The 20,984-nt window shown below is 46.6% G+C and overlaps 1 protein-coding gene across 1 annotated transcript in view; it reads left to right on the top strand.

The window, feature by feature from the left end:
• The window catches only part of STUM (stum, mechanosensory transduction mediator homolog), a 45,831-nt gene that overhangs the window by 11,589 nt on the left and 13,258 nt on the right, over positions 1-20,984 (top strand). The window contains exon 2 of the mRNA XM_072140006.1: positions 10,275-10,454. Within this exon, the coding sequence (XP_071996107.1) occupies positions 10,275-10,454 (180 nt within the window). The remainder of the gene's footprint in view (positions 1-10,274; positions 10,455-20,984) is intronic.

Raw genomic sequence — 20,984 nt, 5'->3', positions numbered from 1 at the left:
CAGGGAGGGGATCATGGGTGTAATTAGGGCACTTTGGCTCCAATTTATCATTTAGAAACATATGGTTGATCACTACAATTTCATGCGGCTTGGTGGCAGCTGCCTGGCGCTGGGGGCTATTGGTCTCCGTCCTGTCCAATCACCTGCCCTGGCGCCGCCTGCATTGGTCCGTCACTTACTGACATGGGTCCTACAGGGCTCTATGACATATAGGAGTTATATGTGACGGGGGAGGGGTAATTAGCGGTGGAGAAGGAGCGCGGGTGACGGGTGTCAGAGGATTGTGGATGACGCCTATTAGTCCTGTCAGGGGACGGTGTCACAATACATCACACGTAAATATTTCATGTGGATCAGTGAAGCCTCTGTGATATTTCGCTTTGATGGATGATCCCTTCCAGGGGAGTCTATCAGATCCCAAATAATCTAATAATCCCGCCATACAGAGGCACCGATGGATCATTAATAAGATTAACTAGAAAATCCCTTTAAGTTTAATTTATGCAACAAAAAAGTTACTTAAATTTGGTTACATTTGCATAATTTTTGGCACATGCCCGTTTCCCAAGTCCACGCCCCCTCTCCAAGTCCACGCCCAAGATACATAGGTGACAAGGTGGTAGGTCCCTTTAAGCAATCTGTTTATTGAATTTTAGCCAAGGCAGAATAGTTTGACATAGAGAAGGAAGAGCAAGGAGCCGTCTCCTCGTCCTATCAGCTCCAGGAATAGATCGCGTCTTGTCCTTGTGACAGATTGTTCTGTAAGAAGCCAAGATCCCAGCAAATGCCAAGAGACTGCGCCAGTCACCCACAATAACACTGCACATTTCCAGGATGTGCCCGGCCAGGGGGGCGAGAGTCCAGGAATCACCACCGAGAACATCAGTAACATTCATGTCACCATCCTGATAGCAGTAATATATAGGGGCAGAAGGAGGCGGTAATATGTCACCAGACAGGGCAAAGGCGAAAGCCAATTATTCTGCACATGCAAGCAGTAGCCTCCAACACATGGCACAAATGAGGGCAACGCCATATGTTCTGCCATCACTTCTCCTATAGGGAAATCAAATTGAGAACTTACATTAGCTACATAAGAGAGTGAAAAGATTGAATGTACCACAATATAACTACTATAATACTGCCCCTATGTACAAGAATATAACTACTATAATACTGCCCCCTATGTACAGGAATATAACTACTATAATACTGCCCCCTATGTACAGGAATATAACTACTATAATACTGCCCCCTATGTACAAGAGTATAACTACTATAATACTGCCCCCTATGTACAAGAATATAACTGCTATAATACTGCCCCCTATGTACAGGAATATAACTACTATAATACTGCCCCCTATGTACAGGAATATAACTACTATAATACTGCCCCCTATGTACAAGAGTATAACTACTATAATACTGCCCCCTATGTACAAGAATATAACTACTATAACACTGCCCCTATGTACAAGAATATAACTTCTATAATACTACCCCCTATGTACAAGAATATAACTACTATAATACTGCCCCCAATGTACAGGAATATAACTACTATAATACTGCCCCCTATGTACAGGAATATAACTACTATAATACTGCCCCCTATGTACAGAAATATAACTACTATAATACTGCCCCCTATGTACAGGAATATAACTACTATAATACTGCCCCTATGTACAGGAATATAACTACTATAATACTGCCCCCTATGTACAAGAATATAACTACTATAATACTGCCCCCTATGTACAGGAATATAACTACTATAATACTACCCCCTATGTACAGGAATATAACTACTATAATACTGCCCCCTATGTACAAGAATATAACTACTATAATACTGCCTCCTATGTACAAGAATATAACTACTATAATACTGCCCCCTATGTACAAGAATATAACTACTATAATACTGCCCCCTATGTACAAGAATATAGCTACTATAATACTGCCCCCTATGTACAAGAATATAACTACTATAATACTGCCCCCTATGTACAAGAATATAACTACTATAATACTACCCCCTATGTACAAGAATATAACTACTATTATTCTGCCCCCTATGTACAAGAATATAACTACTATAATACTGCCCCCTATGTACAGGAATATAACTATTATAATACTGCTCCCTATGTACAAGAATATAACTACTATAATACTGCCTCCTATGTACAAGAATATAACTACTATAATACTGCCCCCTATGTACAAGAATATAACTACTATAACACTGTCCCCTATGTACAAGAATATAACTACTATAATACTGCCCCCTATGTACAAGAATATAACTACTATAATACTGCCCCCTATGTACAGGAATATAACTACTATAATACTGCCCCCTATGTACAAGAATATAACTACTATAATACTGCCCCCTGTGTACAAGAAAATAACTACTATAATACTGCCCCCTGTGTACAAGAATATAACTACTATAATACTGCTCCCTATGTACAGGAATATAACTACTATAATACTGCCCCCTATGTACAGGAATATAACTACTATAATACTGCTCCCTATGTACAAGAATATAACTACTATAATACTGCCTCCTATGTACAAGAATATGACTACTATAATACTGCCCCCTATGTACAAGAATATAACTACTATAATACTGCCCCCTATGTACAAGAATATAACTACTATAATACTGCCCCCTATGTACAAGAATAAATCTACTATAATACTGCCCCTATGTACAGGAATATAACTAATATAATACTGCCCCCTATGTACAAGAATATAACTACTATAATACTGCCCCCTATGTACAGGAATATAATTACTATAATACTGCCCCCTATGTACAGGAATATTACTACTATAATACTGCCCCCTATGTACAGGAATATAACTACTATAATACTGCCCCCTATGTACAAGAATATAACTACTATAATACTGCCCCCTATGTACAGGAATATAACTACTATAATACTGCCTCCTATGTACAAGAATATAACTACTATAATACTGCCCCCTATGTACAGGAATATAATTACTATAATACTGCCCCCTATGTACAGGAATATTACTACTATAATACTGCCCCCTATGTACAAGAATATAACTACTATAATACTGCCCCCTATGTACAAGAATATAACTACTATAATACTGCCTCCTATGTACAAGAATATAACTACTATAATACTGCCCCCTATGTACAGGAATATAACCACTATAATACTGCCCCCTATGTACAAGAATATAACTACTATAATACTGCCTCCTATGTACAAGAATATAACTACTATAATACTGCCCCCTATGTACAAGAATATAACTACTATAATACTGCCTCCTATGTACAAGAATATAACTACTATAATACTGCCCCCTATGTACAGGAATATAACCACTATAATACTGCCCCCTATGTACAGGAATATAACTACTATAATACTGCCCCCTATGTACAGGAATATAACTACTATAATACTGCCTCCTATGTACAAGAATATAACTACTATAATACTGCCCCTTATGTACAAGAATATAACTACTATAATACTGCCCCCTATGTACAGGAATATAACTACTATAATACTGCCCCCTATGTACAGGAATATAACTACTATAATACTGTCCCCTATGTACAAGAATATAACTACTATAACACTGCCCCCTATGTACAAGAATATAACTACTATAATACTGCCCCCTATGTACAAGAATATAACTACTATAATACTGCCTCCTATGTACAAGAATATAACTACTATAATACTGCTCCCTATGTACAAGAATATAAATACTATAATACTGCCCCCTATGTACAGGAATATAACTACTATAATACTGCCCCCTATGTACAAGAATATAACTACTATAATACTGCCCCTTATGTACAAGAATATAACTACTATAATACTGCCCCCTATGTACAGGAATATAACTACTATAATACTGCCCCCTATGTACAAGAATATAAATACTATAATACTGCCCCCTATGTACAGGAATATAACTACTATAATACTGCCCCCTATGTACAAGAATATAACTACTATAATACTGCTCCCTATGTACAGGAATATAACTACTATAACACTGTCCCCTATGTACAAGAATATAACTACTATAATACTGCCCCCTATGTACAGGAATATAACTACTATAATACTGCCCCCTATGTACAGGAATATAACCACTATAATACTGCCCCCTATGTAATGTAAATATTTGGACCTTGGATTATCTATACATCTGGTTTGGATATAAATCCGCTATCCTCTGCTGGTGATGATGATGGTTCTATGTACAGATAATCCGCTGTGATGTATATGTAAGAGGATCGAGGTGCTGGATTTCGTTCAGTCTTTAGTCGTCTTATTGTACACATAGGGAAAATAAATTTACCTTATGGGAACATTTAAAAAATACAATGTGATTATAATCCATATTCTGGGGCTGGTGTTAGGTGCTGGTGATATAGAGGAATCATGCAGGTACTATATGGCAGCATTAATTGGTATTTTGAAGGGATTACTATATACATTGCATATTATTTGTGTAATAAAAAATGATAATATATAATCTACATATGTACTATATGGCAGCATTATGTTGCTATGTGTACTGTATTTGGCAGTGATAGCGTTTCACTAAATGGCGGTCTTACATGTGTTATATAAAGCAGTATGGCAGTATTATGTGAGCAATACACATCAGTGTTATCTTGGCACTACATGGCAGTATTATGTCAGCAATATACACTCACCGGCCACTTTATTAGGTACACCTGTCCAACTGCTCGTTAACACTTAATTTCTAATCAGCCAATCACATGGCGGCATGTAGACATGGTCAAGACAATCTCCTGCAGTTCTCCCGAGCATCAGTATGGGGAAGAAAGGTGATTTGTGGCCTTTGAACGTGGCATGGTTGTTGGTGCCAGAAGGGCTGGTCTGAGTATTTCAGAAACTGCTGATCTACTGGGATTTTCACACACAACCATCTCTAGGGTTTACAGAGAATGGTCCGAAAAAGAAAAAGCATCCAATGAGCGGCAGTTCTGTGGGCGGAAATGCCTTGTTGATGCCAGAGGTCAGAGGAGAATGGGCAGACTGGTTCGAGCTGATAGAAAGGCAACAGTGACTCAAATCGCCACCCGTTACACCCAAGGTAGCCAGAAGAGCATCTCTGAACGAACAGAACGTCCAACTTTGAGGCAGATGGGCTACAGCAGCAGAAGACCACACCGGGTGCCACTCCTTTCAGCTAAGAACAGGAAACTGAGGCTACAATTTGCACAAGCTCATCGAAATTGGACAGTAGAAGATTGGAAAAACGTTGCCTGGTCTGATGAGTCTCGATTTCTTCTGCCACATTCGGATGGTAGGGTCAGAATTTGGCGTCAACAACATGAAAGCATGGATCCATCCTGCCTGGTATCAGCGGGTCAGGCTGGTGGTGGTGGTGTCATGGATCCATCCTGCCTTGTATCAGCGGCTCAGGCTGGTGGTGGTGGTGTCATGGATCCATCCTGCCTTGTATCAGCGGCTCAGGCTGGTGGTGGTGGTGTCATGGATCCATCCTGCCTTGTATCAGCGGCTCAGGCTGGTGGTGGTGGTGTCATGGATCCATCCTGCCTTGTATCAGCGGGTCAGGCTGGTGGTGGTGGTGTCATGGATCCATCCTGCCTTGTATCAGCGGCTCAGGCTGGTGGTGGTGGTGTCATGGATCCATCCTGCCTTGTATCAACGGGTCAGGCTGGTGGTGGTGTCATGGATCCATCCTGCCTTGTATCAGCGGCTCAGGCTGGTGGTGGTGGTGTCATGGATCCATCCTGCCTTGTATCAGCGGCTCAGGCTGGTGGTGGTGGTGTCATGGATCCATCCTGCCTTGTATCAGCGGGTCAGGCTGGTGGTGGTGGTGTCATGGATCCATCCTGCCTTGTATCAGCGGGTCAGGCTGGTGGTGGTGGTGTCATGGATCCATCCTGCCTGGTATCAGCGGCTCAGGCTGGTGCTGGTGGTGTCATGGATCCATCCTGCCTTGTATCAGCGGCTCAGGCTGGTGGTGGTGGTGTCATGGATCCATCCTGCCTTGTATCAGCGGCTCAGGCTGGTGCTGGTGGTGTCATGGATCCATCCTGCCTTGTATCAGCGGCTCAGGCTGGTGCTGGTGGTGTCATGGATCCATCCTGCCTTGTATCAGCGGCTCAGGCTGGTGCTGGTGGTGTCATGGATCCATCCTGCCTTGTATCAGCGGGTCAGGCTGGTGGTGGTGGTGTCATGGATCCATCCTGCCTTGTATCAGCGGGTCAGGCTGGTGGTGCTGGTGTCATGGATCCATCCTGCCTTGTATCAGCGGCTCAGGCTGGTGGTGGTGGTGTCATGGATCCATCCTGCCTTGTATCAGCGGCTCAGGCTGGTGGTGGTGGTGTCATGGATCCATCCTGCCTTGTATCAGCGGGTCAGGCTGGTGGTGGTGGTGTCATGGATCCATCCTGCCTTGTATCAGCGGCTCAGGCTGGTGGTGGTGGTGTCATGGATCCATCCTGCCTTGTATCAGCGGGTCAGGCTGGTGGTGGTGGTGTCATGGATCCATCCTGCCTTGTATCAGCGGCTCAGGCTGGTGGTGGTGGTGTCATGGATCCATCCTGCCTTGTATCAGCGGGTCAGGCTGCTGGTGGTGGTGTCATGGTGTCTTTGGGCCCCTTGGTACAACGCCACAGCCTACCTGAGTATTGTTGCTGCCCATGTCCATCCCTTTATGAGCACAATGTACCCTGTAACATCTGATGGCTACTTTCAGCAGGATAATGCGCCAGGTCATAAAGCTGGAATCATCTCAGACTGGTTTCTTGAACATGACAATGAGGTCACTGGACACAAATGGCCTCCACAGTCACCAGATCTCACTCCAATAGAGCATCTTTGGGATGTGGTGGAACGGGAGATTCGCATCATGGATGTGCAGCCGACAAATCTGCGGCAACTGTGTGATGCCATCATGTCACTATGGAGCAAAATCTCTGAGGAGCTTCCAGCACCTTGTTGTATCTATGCCACGAAGAATTGAGGCAGTTCTGAAGGCAAAAGGGGGTCCAACCCGTTACTAGCATGGTGGACCTAATAAAGTGGCCGCTGAGTGTACATCAGTGTTACCTTGGCACTACATGGCAGCATTACTGTATGTCAGCTGTATATGAATGGCATTATATATATTTGTATCAGGGTTTTCCGTTGTTAGTAACATAGTATAAGGAGTGGGGGTGTCCAGCAGCACAGAGTATTTCAGGAGAGGGAATATAAGGGATATAAGGGAAGAGGGGGGCAGGTGCCCCATCCTACACCCCCACATGTCTCCCCTCTGCAGCCACATATCCATCCAGTATGGCTCCCTCCGGGGAAGTCGCCGATTATTTCCATGGGGAGTTAATTTTGAATGAATGTAATTAGCAGTAACGAGCGCCCGGACACCAGTTATAGCAGGGAGCAAGGGAAATATGTGGCCTGAATTACTGGGGCGCAAAGGAGCCTATCAGCATGGAGGGAAGTGCAGACTATTATTCTCTGGTGGCAGCCATATGCTCTGGCTATGTATAACACCTTCTCCAGCAGTGATGACCCGCTCAACACTTAAAGGAAATCTACCATGAAAATCCATCAGGATAAACCAGAGGCACTTATTCATAAATCCAGGCACCGGGACTGTGGGAATCTTCTTATATTTGTTATCTACGGCCTCCATCCTTCTAAAATCAACTTATCTAATTATGCTGGTGTCACCAGAGCTCCTCTGTGCTGTAGCTTCACAGGCTGTTACACTGTCTTTCTACCTACCTGGCACTTTCCCCCCTCAGTCTGCCGTAATCTTACAAACTGGGAGGGGGAAGTGCTCTAACACTGTGTAACAGCCTTTGAAGCTACATCATGGATGGGCTCTGGTAACACCCCCAGAGCCCTTCTGGCATAAGAAGGATGGAGGCCATGGATAAGAGATTTAAGCAGATTCCCAGAGTGCCGGTGTTGGGATCTATGAGGACGTGTCCCGGGTTTATCAGGATGGATTTTCATGGTAGATTTCCTGTAATGTATTTGTTGTGTCGTGTATTAACACTTTGTATCGATTCAACCAAACACTGAGAGAAGGAAAGACAAAAAGCGTCACCCGGGGGAAACCTCAGAACTGGGACAGAGGAGGCGCGAGGCCACCGCCTGGAGGGGCATGTGTTGCTATGACTGCTGCAATTTGTATTCTCCCCAATTTTGAACTTTTCACCTTAATACTGCCATATAGTGCCAAGTAATACTGCCATATAGCGAACACCGAGACGTTGACCTTGATGGGACTTGAACCCAGGACTCCAGCGCTGCAAGTCTGTAATGCTAACCACTGAGCCACTGTACTATCTACGCTGTACTGTTGCAGACAGGAGAAGACATAACCCTCACAGTGTCCCTGCAGACTGGACAGGACATAACCCTCACAGTGTCCCTGCAGACTGGACAGGACATAACCCTCACAGTGTCCCTGCAGACTGGACAGGACATAACCCTCACAGTGTCCCTGCAGACTGGACACGACATAACCCTCACAGTGTCCCTGCAGACTGGACACGACATAACCTTCACAGTGTCCCTGCAGACTGGACAGGACATAACCCTCACAGTGTCCCTGCAGACTGGACAGGACATAACCCTCACAGTGTCCCTGCCGACTGGACACGACATAACCCTCACAGTGTCCCTGCAGACTGGACAGGACATAACCCTCACAGTGTCCCTGCAGACTGGACAGGACATAACCCTCACAGTGTCCCTGCAGACTGGACAGGACATAACCCTCACAGTGTCCCTGCCGACTGGACAGGACATAACCCTCACAGTGTCCCTGCAGACTGGACAGGACATAACCCTCACAGTGTCCCTGCAGACTGGACAGGACATAACCCTCACAGTGTCCCTGCAGACTGGACAGGACATAACCCTCACAGTGTCCCTGCCGACTGGACACGACATAACCCTCACAGTGTCCCTGCCGACTGGACACGACATAACCCTCACAGTGTCCCTGCAGACTGGACACGACATAACCCGCTCAGTGCCTGGAGTGTTAGTAGTGAGGCTTTGCTCCGCGCTCTGTGTAGTGTCACGGTGAGTTCCCTGTGATGTTTGGGGCTGGTTCTAGAATTCCTTGTAGTGAAGCAGAACAGGACGGACCTGGTAAATATTTATAGAAGGTCCCGGGCACAGAGCGGCTCCGCCAGGCAGACACAGGGCAAGATACATCACCTGCCTAACACCTTGGAATGAAGCAGCTTAAAGGGGAAGTCACCTAAATCTAGACTCTACTGTGTCTGCCAATCACCAGCATCTGAGTGTCAGGGCATGCTGGGAGTTGTAGTTTTCCAACACGCTGAAATATTAAAAGGATGAAAGTCATTGATCTCAGGCCACCCTGGATTTTATAGAGGACACCCCACCCCCACCGTGTCCATATGGAGCTCCCCTTTAAGACTAGTGAAGGTGACATGTGGAGCGCCCCTTTAAGACGAGTGAAGGTGACATCTGTAGGGCCCCTTTAAGACGAGTGAAGGTGACATGTGGAGTGCCCCTTTAAGACGAGTGAAGGTGACATCTGGAGTGTGGCAGAGCAGTTGTCGTCAGTCCGGTGTGCGGTCCGATCCCCCAGCACAGAACTTTCTGTTTGATTTGCTGCTCATTTTCCCGCTTTCCGCTTTTCTGCCTCTTCTTCTGCGCTAATTAATGTGTGGAAGCGATTAGTTCTACATAATACTTCTGACTTATTGGATTATTTTGTGTCTTCTGTATGGGCCTGTCTACGCTCACTGAAGAATTGCTTTATGACAGCAGCACAGAGGTGCAATGTGATGCAGCAGTGACCTGACCACATGTCATAGATACCCATAGGTACCGTATTGTGAGAGGGCACAATGTGTCCCCATATGATGGACAAAATGATAGCTTTGCCCTATAGTGTTCCCCATAGATGTGCCCTATAGTGTTACCCATAGATGTGCCCTATAGTGTTACCCATACATGTGCCCTATAGTGTTACCCATACATGTGCCCTATAGTGTTCTCCATAAATGTGCCCTATAGTGTTACCCATAGATGTGCCCTAGTGTAAGAACACTAAGAACTTGAAGCCCAAATACTGTCATATCCTGGAGTACAATGTGGCTGCTGCGAGCACTATATGGCGGTATTATGTAGGTGACTGTATGACATGTGACATGACATCCCCTCTGTCTTCTTTTTCAGGGACATTTGTATCAGCGTTCACCGTGCTGTGCGGAGCCCGGACCGACCTCCCGGACCGCCACATATGCTGCGTCTTCTGGCTGAACATAGCAGCCGCCCTCATCCAGATCCTCACAGCCATCGTCATGGTGGGATGGATCATGAGCATATTCTGGGGGATGGACATGGTCATCCTGGCAAGTAAGTGCTTTATCGTCTAATCTTCTCCGCACATCTAGAGGCTGGAGGTTCCCCCATTCTTCTTTGTACATCTAGAGGCTGGAGGTTCCTCCATTCTTCTTTGTACATCTAGAGGCTGGAGGTTCCCCCATTCTTCTCTGTACATCTAGAGGCTGGAGGTTCCTTCCATTCTTCTTTGTACATCTAGAGGCTGGAGGTTCCCCCATTCTTCTTTGTACATCTAGAGGCTGGAGGTTCCCCCATTATCTTTGTACATCTAGAGGCTGGAGGTTCCCCCATTCTTCTTTGCACATCTAGAGGCTGGAGGTTCCCCCATTCTTCTTTGTACATCTAGAGGCTGGAGGTTCCCCCATTCTTCTTTGTACATCTAGAGGCTGGAGGTTCCCCCATTCTTCTCTGTACATCTAGAGGCTGGAGATTCCCCCATTCTTCTTTGTACATCTAGAGGCTGGAGGTTCCTCCATTCTTCTTTGCACATCTAGAGGTTGGAGGTTCCCCCATTCTTCTTTGTACATCTAGAGGCTGGAGGTTCCCCCATTCTTCTTTGTACATCTAGAGGCTGGAGGTTCCTCCATTCTTCTTTGTACATCTAGGGGCTGGAGGTTCCCCCATTCTTCTTTGTACATCTAGAGGCTGGAGGTTCCCCCATTCTTCTTTGTACATCTAGAGGCTGGAGGTTCCTCCATTCTTCTTTGTACATCTAGAGGCTGGAGGTTCCCCCACTCTTCTTTGTACATCTAGAGGCTGGAGGTTCCCCCATTCTTCTTTGTACATCTAGAGGCTGGAGGTTCCCCCACTCTTCTTTGTACATCTAGAGGCTGGAGGTTCCCCCATTCTTCTTTGTACATCTAGAGGCCGGATGTTCCCCCATTCTTCTCTGTACATCTAGAGGCTGGAGGTTCCCCCATTCTTCTCTGTACATCTAGAGGCTGGAGGTTCCTCCATTCTTCTTTGTACATCTAGGGGCTGGAGGTTCCCCCATTCTTCTTTGTACATCTAGAGGCTGGAGGTTCCCCCATTCTTCTTTGTACATCTAGAGGCTGGAGGTTCCCCCATTCTTCTTTGTACATCTAGAGGCTGGAGGTTCCCCCATTCTTCTCTGTACATCTAGAGGCTGGAGGTTCCCCCATTCTTCTTTGTACATCTAGAGGCTGGAGGTTCCTCCATTCTTCTTTGTACATCTAGGGGCTGGAGGTTCCCCCATTCTTCTTTGTACATCTAGAGGCTGGAGGTTCCCCCATTCTTCTTTGTACATCTAGAGGCTGGAGGTTCCCCCATTCTTCTTTGTACATCTAGAGGCTGGAGGTTCCCCCACTCTTCTTTGTACATCTAGAGGCTGGAGGTTCCCCCATTCTTCTTTGTACATCTAGAGGCCGGATGTTCCCCCATTCTTCTCTGTACATCTAGAGGCTGGAGGTTCCCCCATTCTTCTCTGTACATCTAGAGGCTGGAGGTTCCTCCATTCTTCTTTGTACATCTAGGGGCTGGAGGTTCCCCCATTCTTCTTTGTACATCTAGAGGCTGGAGGTTCCCCCATTCTTCTTTGTACATCTAGAGGCTGGAGGTTCCCCCATTCTTCTTTGTACATCTAGAGGCTGGAGGTTCCCCCATTCTTCTCTGTACATCTAGAGGCTGGAGGTTCCCCCATTCTTCTTTGTACATCTAGAGGCTGGAGGTTCCTCCATTCTTCTTTGTACATCTAGGGGCTGGAGGTTCCCCCATTCTTCTTTGTACATCTAGAGGCTGGAGGTTCCCCCATTCTTCTTTGTACATCTAGAGGCTGGAGGTTCCTCCATTCTTCTTTGTACATCTAGAGGCTGGAGGTTCCCCCATTCTTCTCTGTACATCTAGAGGCTGGAGGTTCCTTCCATTCTTCTTTGTACATCTAGAGGCTGGAGGTTCCCCCATTCTTCTTTGTACATCTAGAGGCTGGAGGTTCCCCCATTATCTTTGTACATCTAGAGGCTGGAGGTTCCCCCATTCTTCTTTGCACATCTAGAGGCTGGAGGTTCCCCCATTCTTCTTTGTACATCTAGAGGCTGGAGGTTCCCCCATTCTTCTTTGTACATCTAGAGGCTGGAGGTTCCCCCATTCTTCTTTGTACATCTAGAGGCTGGAGGTCTCCTTTATTCTTCTTTGTACATCTAGAGGCTGGAGTTTCCCCCATTCTTCTTTGTGCATCTAGAGGCTGGAGATTCCCCCATTCTTCTTTGTACACCTAGAGGCTGGAGGTTCCTCCATTCTTCTTTGTACATCTAGAGGCTGGAGGTTCCCCCATTCTTCTTTGTACATCTAGAGGCTGGAGGTTCCCCCATTCTTCTTTGTACATCTAGAGGCTGGAGGTCTCCTCCATTCTTCTTTGTACATCTAGAGGCTGGAGTTTCCCCAATTCTTCTTTGTGCACCTAGAGGCTGGAGATTCCCCCATTCTTCTGTGTACACCTAGAGGCTGGAGGTTCCTCCATTCTTCTTTGTACATCTAGAGGCTGGAGGTACCCCCATTCTTCTTTGTACATCTAGAGGCTGGAGGTTCCCCCATTCTTCTTTGTACATCTAGAGGCTGGAGGTTCCTCCATTCTTCTTTGTACATCTAGAGGCTGGAGGTTCCCCATTCTTCTTTGTACATCTAGAGGCTGGAGGTTCCTCCATTCTTCTCTGTACATCTAGAGGCTAGAGGTTCCCCCATTTTTCTCTGTACATCTAGAGGCTGGAGGTTCCCCCATTCTTCTTTGTACATCTAGAGGCTGGAGGTTCCTCCATTCTTCTCTGTACATCTAGAGGCTGGAGGTTCCCCCATTCTTCTTTGTACACCTAGAGGCTGGAGGTTCCTCCATTCTTCTCTGTACATCTAGAGGCTGGAGGTTCCTCCATTCTTCTTTGTATATCTAGAGGCTGGAGGTTCCCCCATTCTTCTTTGTACATCTAGAGGCTGGCGGTTCCCCATTCTTCTTTGTACATCTAGAGGCTGGAGGTTCCCCCCATTCTTCTTTGTACATCTAGAGGCTGGAGGTTCTCCCATTCTTCTTTGTACATCTAGAGGCTGGAGGTTTTCCCATTCTTCTTTGTACATCTAGAGGCTGGAGGTTCCTCCATTCTTCTTTGTACATCTAGAGGCTGGAGGTTCCTCCATTCTTCTTTGTACATCTAGAGGCTGGAGGTTCCCCATTCTTCTTTGTACATCTAGAGGCTGGAGGTTCCCCCATTCTTCTTTGTACATCTAGAGGCTGGAGGTTCCTCCATTCTTCTCTGTACATCTAGGGCTGGTGGTTCCTCCATTCTTCTTTATACATCTAGAGGCTGGAGGTTCCCCATTCTTCTTTGTACATCTAGAGGCTGGAGGTCCCCCCATTCTTCTTTATACATCTAGAGACTGGAGGTTCCCCCATTCTTCTCTGTACATCTAGAGGGTGGAGGTTCCTCCATTCTTCTTTGTACATCTAGAGGCTGGAGGTTCCCCCATTCTTCTTTGTACATCTAGGGGCTGGAGGTTCCCCCATTCTTCTTTGTACATCTAGAGGTTCCCCCATTCTTCTTTGTACATCTAGAGGTTCCCCCATTCTTCTTTGTACATCTAGAGGTTCCCCCATTCTTCTTTGTACATATAGAGGCTGGAGGTTCCTCCATTCTTCATGTACATCTAGAGGCTGGAGGTTCCCTCATTCTTCTTTGTACATCTAGAGGCTGGAGGTTCCCCCATTCTTCTTTGTACATCTAGAGGCTGGAGGTTCCCCCATTCTTCTTTGTACATCTATGGGCTGGAGGTTCCCCGATTCTTCTTTGCACATCTAGAGGCTGGAGGTTCCCCCATTCTTCTTTGTACATCTAGAGGCTGGAGGTTCCCCCATTCTTTTCTGTACATCTAGAGGCTGGAGGTTCCTCCATTCTTCTTTGTACATCTAGAGGCTGGAGGTTCCCCCATTCTTCTTTGTACATCTAGAGGCTGCAGGTTCCCCCATTCTTCTTTGTACATCTAGAGGCTGGAGGTTCTCCCATTCTTTGTACATCTGGAGGCTGGAGGTTCCCCCATTCTTCTCTGTACATCTAGAGGCTGGAGGTTCCCCCCATTCTTCTCTGTACATCTAGAAGCTGGAGGTTCCCCCATTCTTCTCTGTACATCTAGAGGCTGGAGGTTCCTCCATTCTTCTTTGTACATCTAGAGGCTGGAGGTTCCCCCATTCTTCTTTGTACATCTAGAGGCTGGAGGTCCCCCCATTCTTCTTTGTACATCTAGAGGCTGGAGGTCCCCCCATTCTTCTCTGTACATCTAGAGGCTGGAGGTTCCTCCATTCTTCTCTGTACATCTAGAGGCTGGAGGTTCCTCCATTCTTCTTTGTACATCTAGAGGCTGGAGGTCCCCCCATTCTTCTTTGTACATCTAGAGGCTGGAGGTCCCCCCATTCTTCTCTGTACATCTAGAGGCTGGAGGTTCCTCCATTCTTCTCTGTACATCTAGAGGCTGGAGGTTCCTCCATTCTTCTTTGTACATCTAGAGGCTGGAGGTTCATCTCATTCTTCTTCGTACATCTAGAGGCTGGAGGTTCCCCTATTCTTCTTTGTACATCTAGAGGCTGGAGGTCCCCCATTCTTCTTTGTACATCTAGAGGCTGGAGGTACCCCCCATTCTTCTCTGTACATCTAGAGGCTGGAGGTTCCTCCCATTCTTCTTTGTACATCTAGAGGCTGGAGGTTCCCCCATTCTTCTTTGTACATCTAGAGGCTGGAGGTCCCCCCATTCTTCTTTGTACATCTAGAGGCTGGAGGTCCCCCCATTCTTCTCTGTACATCTAGAGGCTGGAGGTTCCTCCATTCTTCTCTGTACATCTAGAGGCTGGAGGTTCCTCCATTCTTCTTTGTACATCTAGAGGCTGGAGGTTCCCCCATTCTTCTCTGTACATCTAGAGGCTGGAGGTTCCTCCATTCTTCTTTGTACATCTAGAGGCTGGAGGTCCCCCCATTCTTCTCTGTACATCTAGAGGCTGGAGGTTCCCCCATTCTTCTCTGTACATCTAGAGGCTGGAGGTTCCCTCATTCTTCTTTGTACATCTAGAGGCTGGAGGTTCCCCCATTCTTCTTTGCACATCTAGAGGCTGGAGGTTCCCCCATTCTTCTTTGTACATCTAGAGGCTGGAGGTCCCCCCATTCTTCTCTGTACATCTAGTGGCTGGAGGTTCCCCCATTCTTCTCTGTACATCTAGAGGCTGGAGGTTCCCTCATTCTTCTTTATACATCTAGAGGCTGGAGGTTCCCCCATTCTTCTTTGTACATCTAGAGGCTGGAGGTTCCCCCATTCTTCTTTGTACATCTAGAGGCTGGAGGTTCCCCCATTCTTCTTTGCACATCTAGAGGCTGGAGGTTCCCCCATTCTTCTTTGCACATCTAGAGGCTGGAGTTTCCCCCATTCTTCTTTGCACATCTAGAGGCTGGAGTTTCCCCCATTCTATTTTGCACATCTAGAGGCTGGAGGTTCCCCCATTCTTCTTTGTACATCTAGAGGCTGGAGGTTCCCCCATTCTTCTTTGTACATCTAGAGGCTGGAGGTTCCCCCATTCTTCTTTGCACATCTAGAGGCTGGAGGTTCCCCCATTCTTCTTTGTACATCTAGAGGCTGGAGGTCCCCCCATTCTTCTCTGTACATCTAGTGGCTGGAGGTTCCCCCATTCTTCTCTGTACATCTAGAGGCTGGAGGTTCCCTCATTCTTCTTTATACATCTAGAGGCTGGAGGTTCCCCCATTCTTCTTTGTACATCTAGAGGCTGGAGGTTCCCCCATTCTTCTTTGTACATCTAGAGGCTGGAGGTTCCCCCATTCTTCTTTGCACATCTAGAGGCTGGAGGTTCCCCCATTCTTCTTTGCACATCTAGAGGCTGGAGGTTCCCCCATTCTTCTTTGCACATCTAGAGGCTGGAGTTTCCCCCATTCTTCTTTGCACATCTAGAGGCTGGAGTTTCCCCCATTCTTCTTTGCACATCTAGAGGCTGGAGGTTCCCCCATTCTTCTTTGTACATCTAGAGGCTGGAGGTTCCCCCATTCTTCTTTGTACATCTAGAGGCTGGAGGTTCCCCCATTCTTCTTTGCACATCTAGAGGCTGGAGGTTCCTCCATTCTTCTTTGTACATCTAGAGGCTGGAGGTTCCCCCATTCTTCTTTGTACATCTAGAGGCTGGAGGTTCCCCCATTCTTCTTTGTACATGTAGAGGCTGGAGGTTCCCCCATTCTTCTCTGTACATCTAGAGGCTGGAGGTTCCTCCATTCTTCTTTGTACATCTAGAGGCTGGAGGTTCCTTTATTCTTCTTTATACATCTAGAGGCTGGAGGTTCCCTCATTCTTCTTTGCACATCTAGAGGCTGGAGGTTCCCCCATTCTTCTTTGTACATCTAGAGGCTGGAGGTTCCTCCATTCTTCTTTGTACATCTAGAGGCTGGAGGTTCCTCCATTCTTCTTTGTACATCTAGAGGCTGGAGGTTCCCCCATTCTTCTTTGTACATCTAGAGGCTGGAGGTTCCTCCATTCTTCTTTGTACATCTAGAGGCTGGAGGTTCCCCCCATTCTTCTCTGTACATCTAGAGGCTGGAGGTTCCCCCATTCTTCTTTGTACATCTAGAGGCTGGAGGTTCCTCCATTCTTCTTTGTACATCTAGAGGCTGGAGGTTCCTCCATTCTTCTTTGTACATCTAGAGCCTGGAGGTTCCTCCATTCTTCTTTGTACATCTAACGGCTGGAGGTTCCCCCATTCTTCTTTGTACATCTAGAGGCTGGAGGTTCATCCATTCTTCTCTGTACATCTAGAGGCTGGAGGTTCCTCCATTCTTCCTTGTACATCTAGAGGCTGGAGGTCCCCCCATTCTTCTCTGTACATCTAGAGGCTGGAGGTTCCCCCATTCTTCTTTGTACATCTAGAGGCTGGAGGTTCCTCCATTCTTCCTTGTACATCTAGAGGCTGGAGGTTCCCCCATTCTTCTTTGTACATCTAGAGGCTGGAGGTTCCTCCATTCTTCTTTGTACATCTAGAGGCTGGAGGTTCCTCCATTCTTCTTTGTACATCTAGGGGCTGGAGGTTCCTCCCATTCTTCTCTGTACATCTAGAGGCTGGAGGTTCCTCCATTCTTCTTTGTACATCTAGAGGCTGGAGGTTCCCCCATTCTTCTCTGTACATCTAGAGGCTGGAGGTTCCTCCATTCTTCTCTGTACATCTAGGGGCTGGAGGTTCCCCCATTCTTCTCTGTACATCTAGAGGCTGGAGGTTCCTCCATTCTTCTCTGTACATCTAGAGGCTGGAGGTTCCCCCATTCTTCTCTGTACATCTAGAGGCTGGAGGTTCCTCCATTCTTCTTTGTACATCTAGAGGCTGGAGGTCCCTCCATTCTTCTTTGTACATCTAGAGGCTGGAGGTTCCCCCATTCTTCTCTGTACATCTAGAGGCTGGAGGTTCCTCCATTCTTCTCTGTACATCTAGAGGCTGGAGGTTCCCCATTCTTCTTTGCACATCTAGAGGCTGGAGTTTCCCCCATTCTTCTTTGCACATCTAGAGGCTGGAGGTTCCCCATTCTTCTTTGTACATCTAGAGGCTGGAGGTTCCCCCATTCTTCTCTGTACATCTAGAGGCTGGAGGTTCCTCCATTCTTCTTTGTACATCTAGAGGCTGGAGGTTCCTCCGTTCTTCTCTGTACATCTAGAGGTTGGAGGTTCCCCCATTCTTCTCTGTACATCTAGAGGCTGGAGGTTCCCCCATTCTTCTTTGTACATCTAGAGGCTGGAGTTTCCTCCATTCTTCTTTGCACATCTAGAGGCTGGAGGTTCCCCATTCTTCTTTGTACATCTAGAGGCTGGAGGTTCCCCCATTCTTCTTTGTACATCTAGAGGCTGGACGTCCCCCCCCCCCATTCTTCAAACATCTGAGTTCTTCAACGAATAAATCTCTAGATCTTCTCTATGCGGCTGCAACATTTATAAATGAGGAAAAGTTAATGGGGTAGAGGTGGATACTTTTGCACCCCACTGTATCCGCCATATTCGGGTGTTGTGACCACCCTGAGCCTGGCATGGATGCCCGCTCCCCTCTGTGACTGTAGAGAATGACTTGTTCTAGTAGAAGAATGCGGCGGCCGGATTGTCTATAAACCGTCTCCATCACTCCGGCTCCGAGCTGTAAACACGTCAGATCCTGGAGATGCCGGAGGTCGGAGCGTTTACATAAGGCTGGATGTATGACCTGTATAAGAAACATTTACACTAGTGTGGGGGCGGCTGACACAGATATGTCTGGGTGAGGAGTCACAGATAACGCGAGGAGTCTGCAAACTGCGAAGAAACCGCCTTATATATACTTAAAGGGGTTCTCCACTGTTACACTCCATTAAGGGACCCTCAAGGGAGATATTGGGGGGCATTAATCATAAGGGGGTCTCTAGTTCGTCTATTTTTGCGCCTAGTTTGTTCTTTTTTTTGGTGTTGTGATCTATGATGGATCTAGTTCTGCCTTAGTAAATGCATTTTTGCACCTTTTCTGCGCCTTTTTAGGCGCAAATTTGTGATAGATCCCGTGCAAACATCTGTATAGGAGGCACTCACTATGTCAGATAAGGCGCAGGGACTCAGAACCACTAAGTGCCGGACTTTGCCGTGCGCCGGAAAATGTCGCAAAAATGCGCTAAATTAACGAGATGCGCCAGATTTTTGCGCCTAAAAAAACTATGATGAATGTCTCCCCTGTCTTCCCTTATAGATAGGAAATAGATGAAAGATATCAATATTTAGAAAATTTGGGTATATTGTGGCTTCAGGAAGTGTAAAATCCATAGGGGGGTCATTTATCTTAGTCTGATGCGACTTTTTGGGTTGTTTTTTAGTGACTTTTTTTTAGCGAATTGGTGTATTTGCACAATTTTTTGCCCCTTTTTCCTGCAGCTCGCCGGAGTTCTCCGTTTAGCGGTTTCCTGGTTTGCGCCTAATTTGTCTTTGTGTTTCTCCGGCTTCCAGAGGTTTGCACCTTATTTAAAATTGATTATCGCCTATATGGGGCGCAAATAATTGCGCAATAACGCGCCAGTCCGGACCGTGTGGAGGAAAGGCAAATCAGGTGCAAAAATTTGACTCCGATGAATCCCCCCACCCCACACGTTGAATCCTTGGGGACATTTCCGATTCCGGGTTTTCGGTGTCTCGGATTTCTCCCATGTGTCGGTTACTAATGGATGTTTTTTATTCCTTTTGTTCTCTATGTGGTGATATTCCAGTATCCAGGCGGCAGGGTCCCTCTCTGTGGGGGTCCCGGGGGTCCGCACGCCTGCCGTACACGTTGAGCCGCTGCAGCGTGAATAATCTCCACATTCCTGAAATAAAATTGACCTATTTTCCGTGGTTCTTGTACCTTTGCTCATGACGCAGAGCGATGGCGCCGGCCGCGGGCAGATGGATGACGTTCGCTCCCCGGAGCCTCATTTCCATCTGTTGGAGTTTTCTGAGACCTTCCCTTTAATTAGCCCCCAGTGTCCCCTTACTGAGACGTCTTGTAGTTTCCCCCCCAGGGGGATGATTCGGGGCTCGGGACACTCGTCTAATAAGTCAGGACAACGTTGCCTATTTATAGATATGCAGAACATGACTGATCCCGCAGGGCAGCCGCGGAGACACGGAAATCCTGAGGATTGACACCGATATTTACCGGAGCGGATCCACAAGTCTCATCACTCAGGATGTGCCGCTAGTTATTGGGCTGTACCACTTTTACCACTTTCAGAAATGTAGCCAATCATCTGCAAGCTACAGGCATTGGGGGATAACATTGGGTGCGGGACCTCCCACTGCTGTGCTCTGAGCTCTCTGCATTCAGCTGCACCACTGCCACTGAGTGAATGCAGCCTCTGCTTGCTAAGAGGGACCTGGGTCTTGGAGTAACTCAATACTAAAGAGTGCAGAGCACAGCAGTGTGAGGACACGCCCCCGGTGCACTTGGAGAACCTACAATTCTGGACTAAAAATCCAAATGTCACAGTCCTGCTGCTACTAACAACATACACAAGGTCTGGTTACACATCTCCCCAGGGTTACTACATATCACTGGCTGCAGAGAGCACAGAGCACAGCAGTGTGAGGAAACGCCTCCAACGCACTTGGAGAAACCATAGTGCTGGAATATAAATCCATATATCACAGTCCTGCTGCTACAAACAACATACACCAAGGTCTGATTATACCTCTGCCCAGGGTAAATACATAACACTGGCTGCAGAGAGTACAGAGCACAGCAGTGTGAGGATACGCACACTGTGCACTTGGAGAAGCTACAATGCTCATATATAAATCCATATATCACAGTCCTGCTGCTACAAACAACATACACCAAGGTCGGATTATACCTCTCCTCAGGGACAATACACAACATTGGCTGCAGAGAGCACAGAGCACAGCAGTGTGAGAACACACCCCAGTAGAATCCTGTAATATAAATCCATAACAATATAAACAAAGGTCTGATTACACATCCCTTCAGAGACAATGCATAACAATAACTGCAGAGAGCGCAGATCACAG

The sequence above is a fragment of the Engystomops pustulosus genome, chromosome 3 (assembly GCF_040894005.1).
Source record: "Engystomops pustulosus chromosome 3, aEngPut4.maternal, whole genome shotgun sequence".
Lineage (NCBI taxonomy): Eukaryota > Metazoa > Chordata > Amphibia > Anura > Leptodactylidae > Engystomops > Engystomops pustulosus.
The sequence above is the reverse complement of the archived record's forward strand: the minus strand, read 5'-3'. Positions and strand labels throughout refer to the sequence as shown.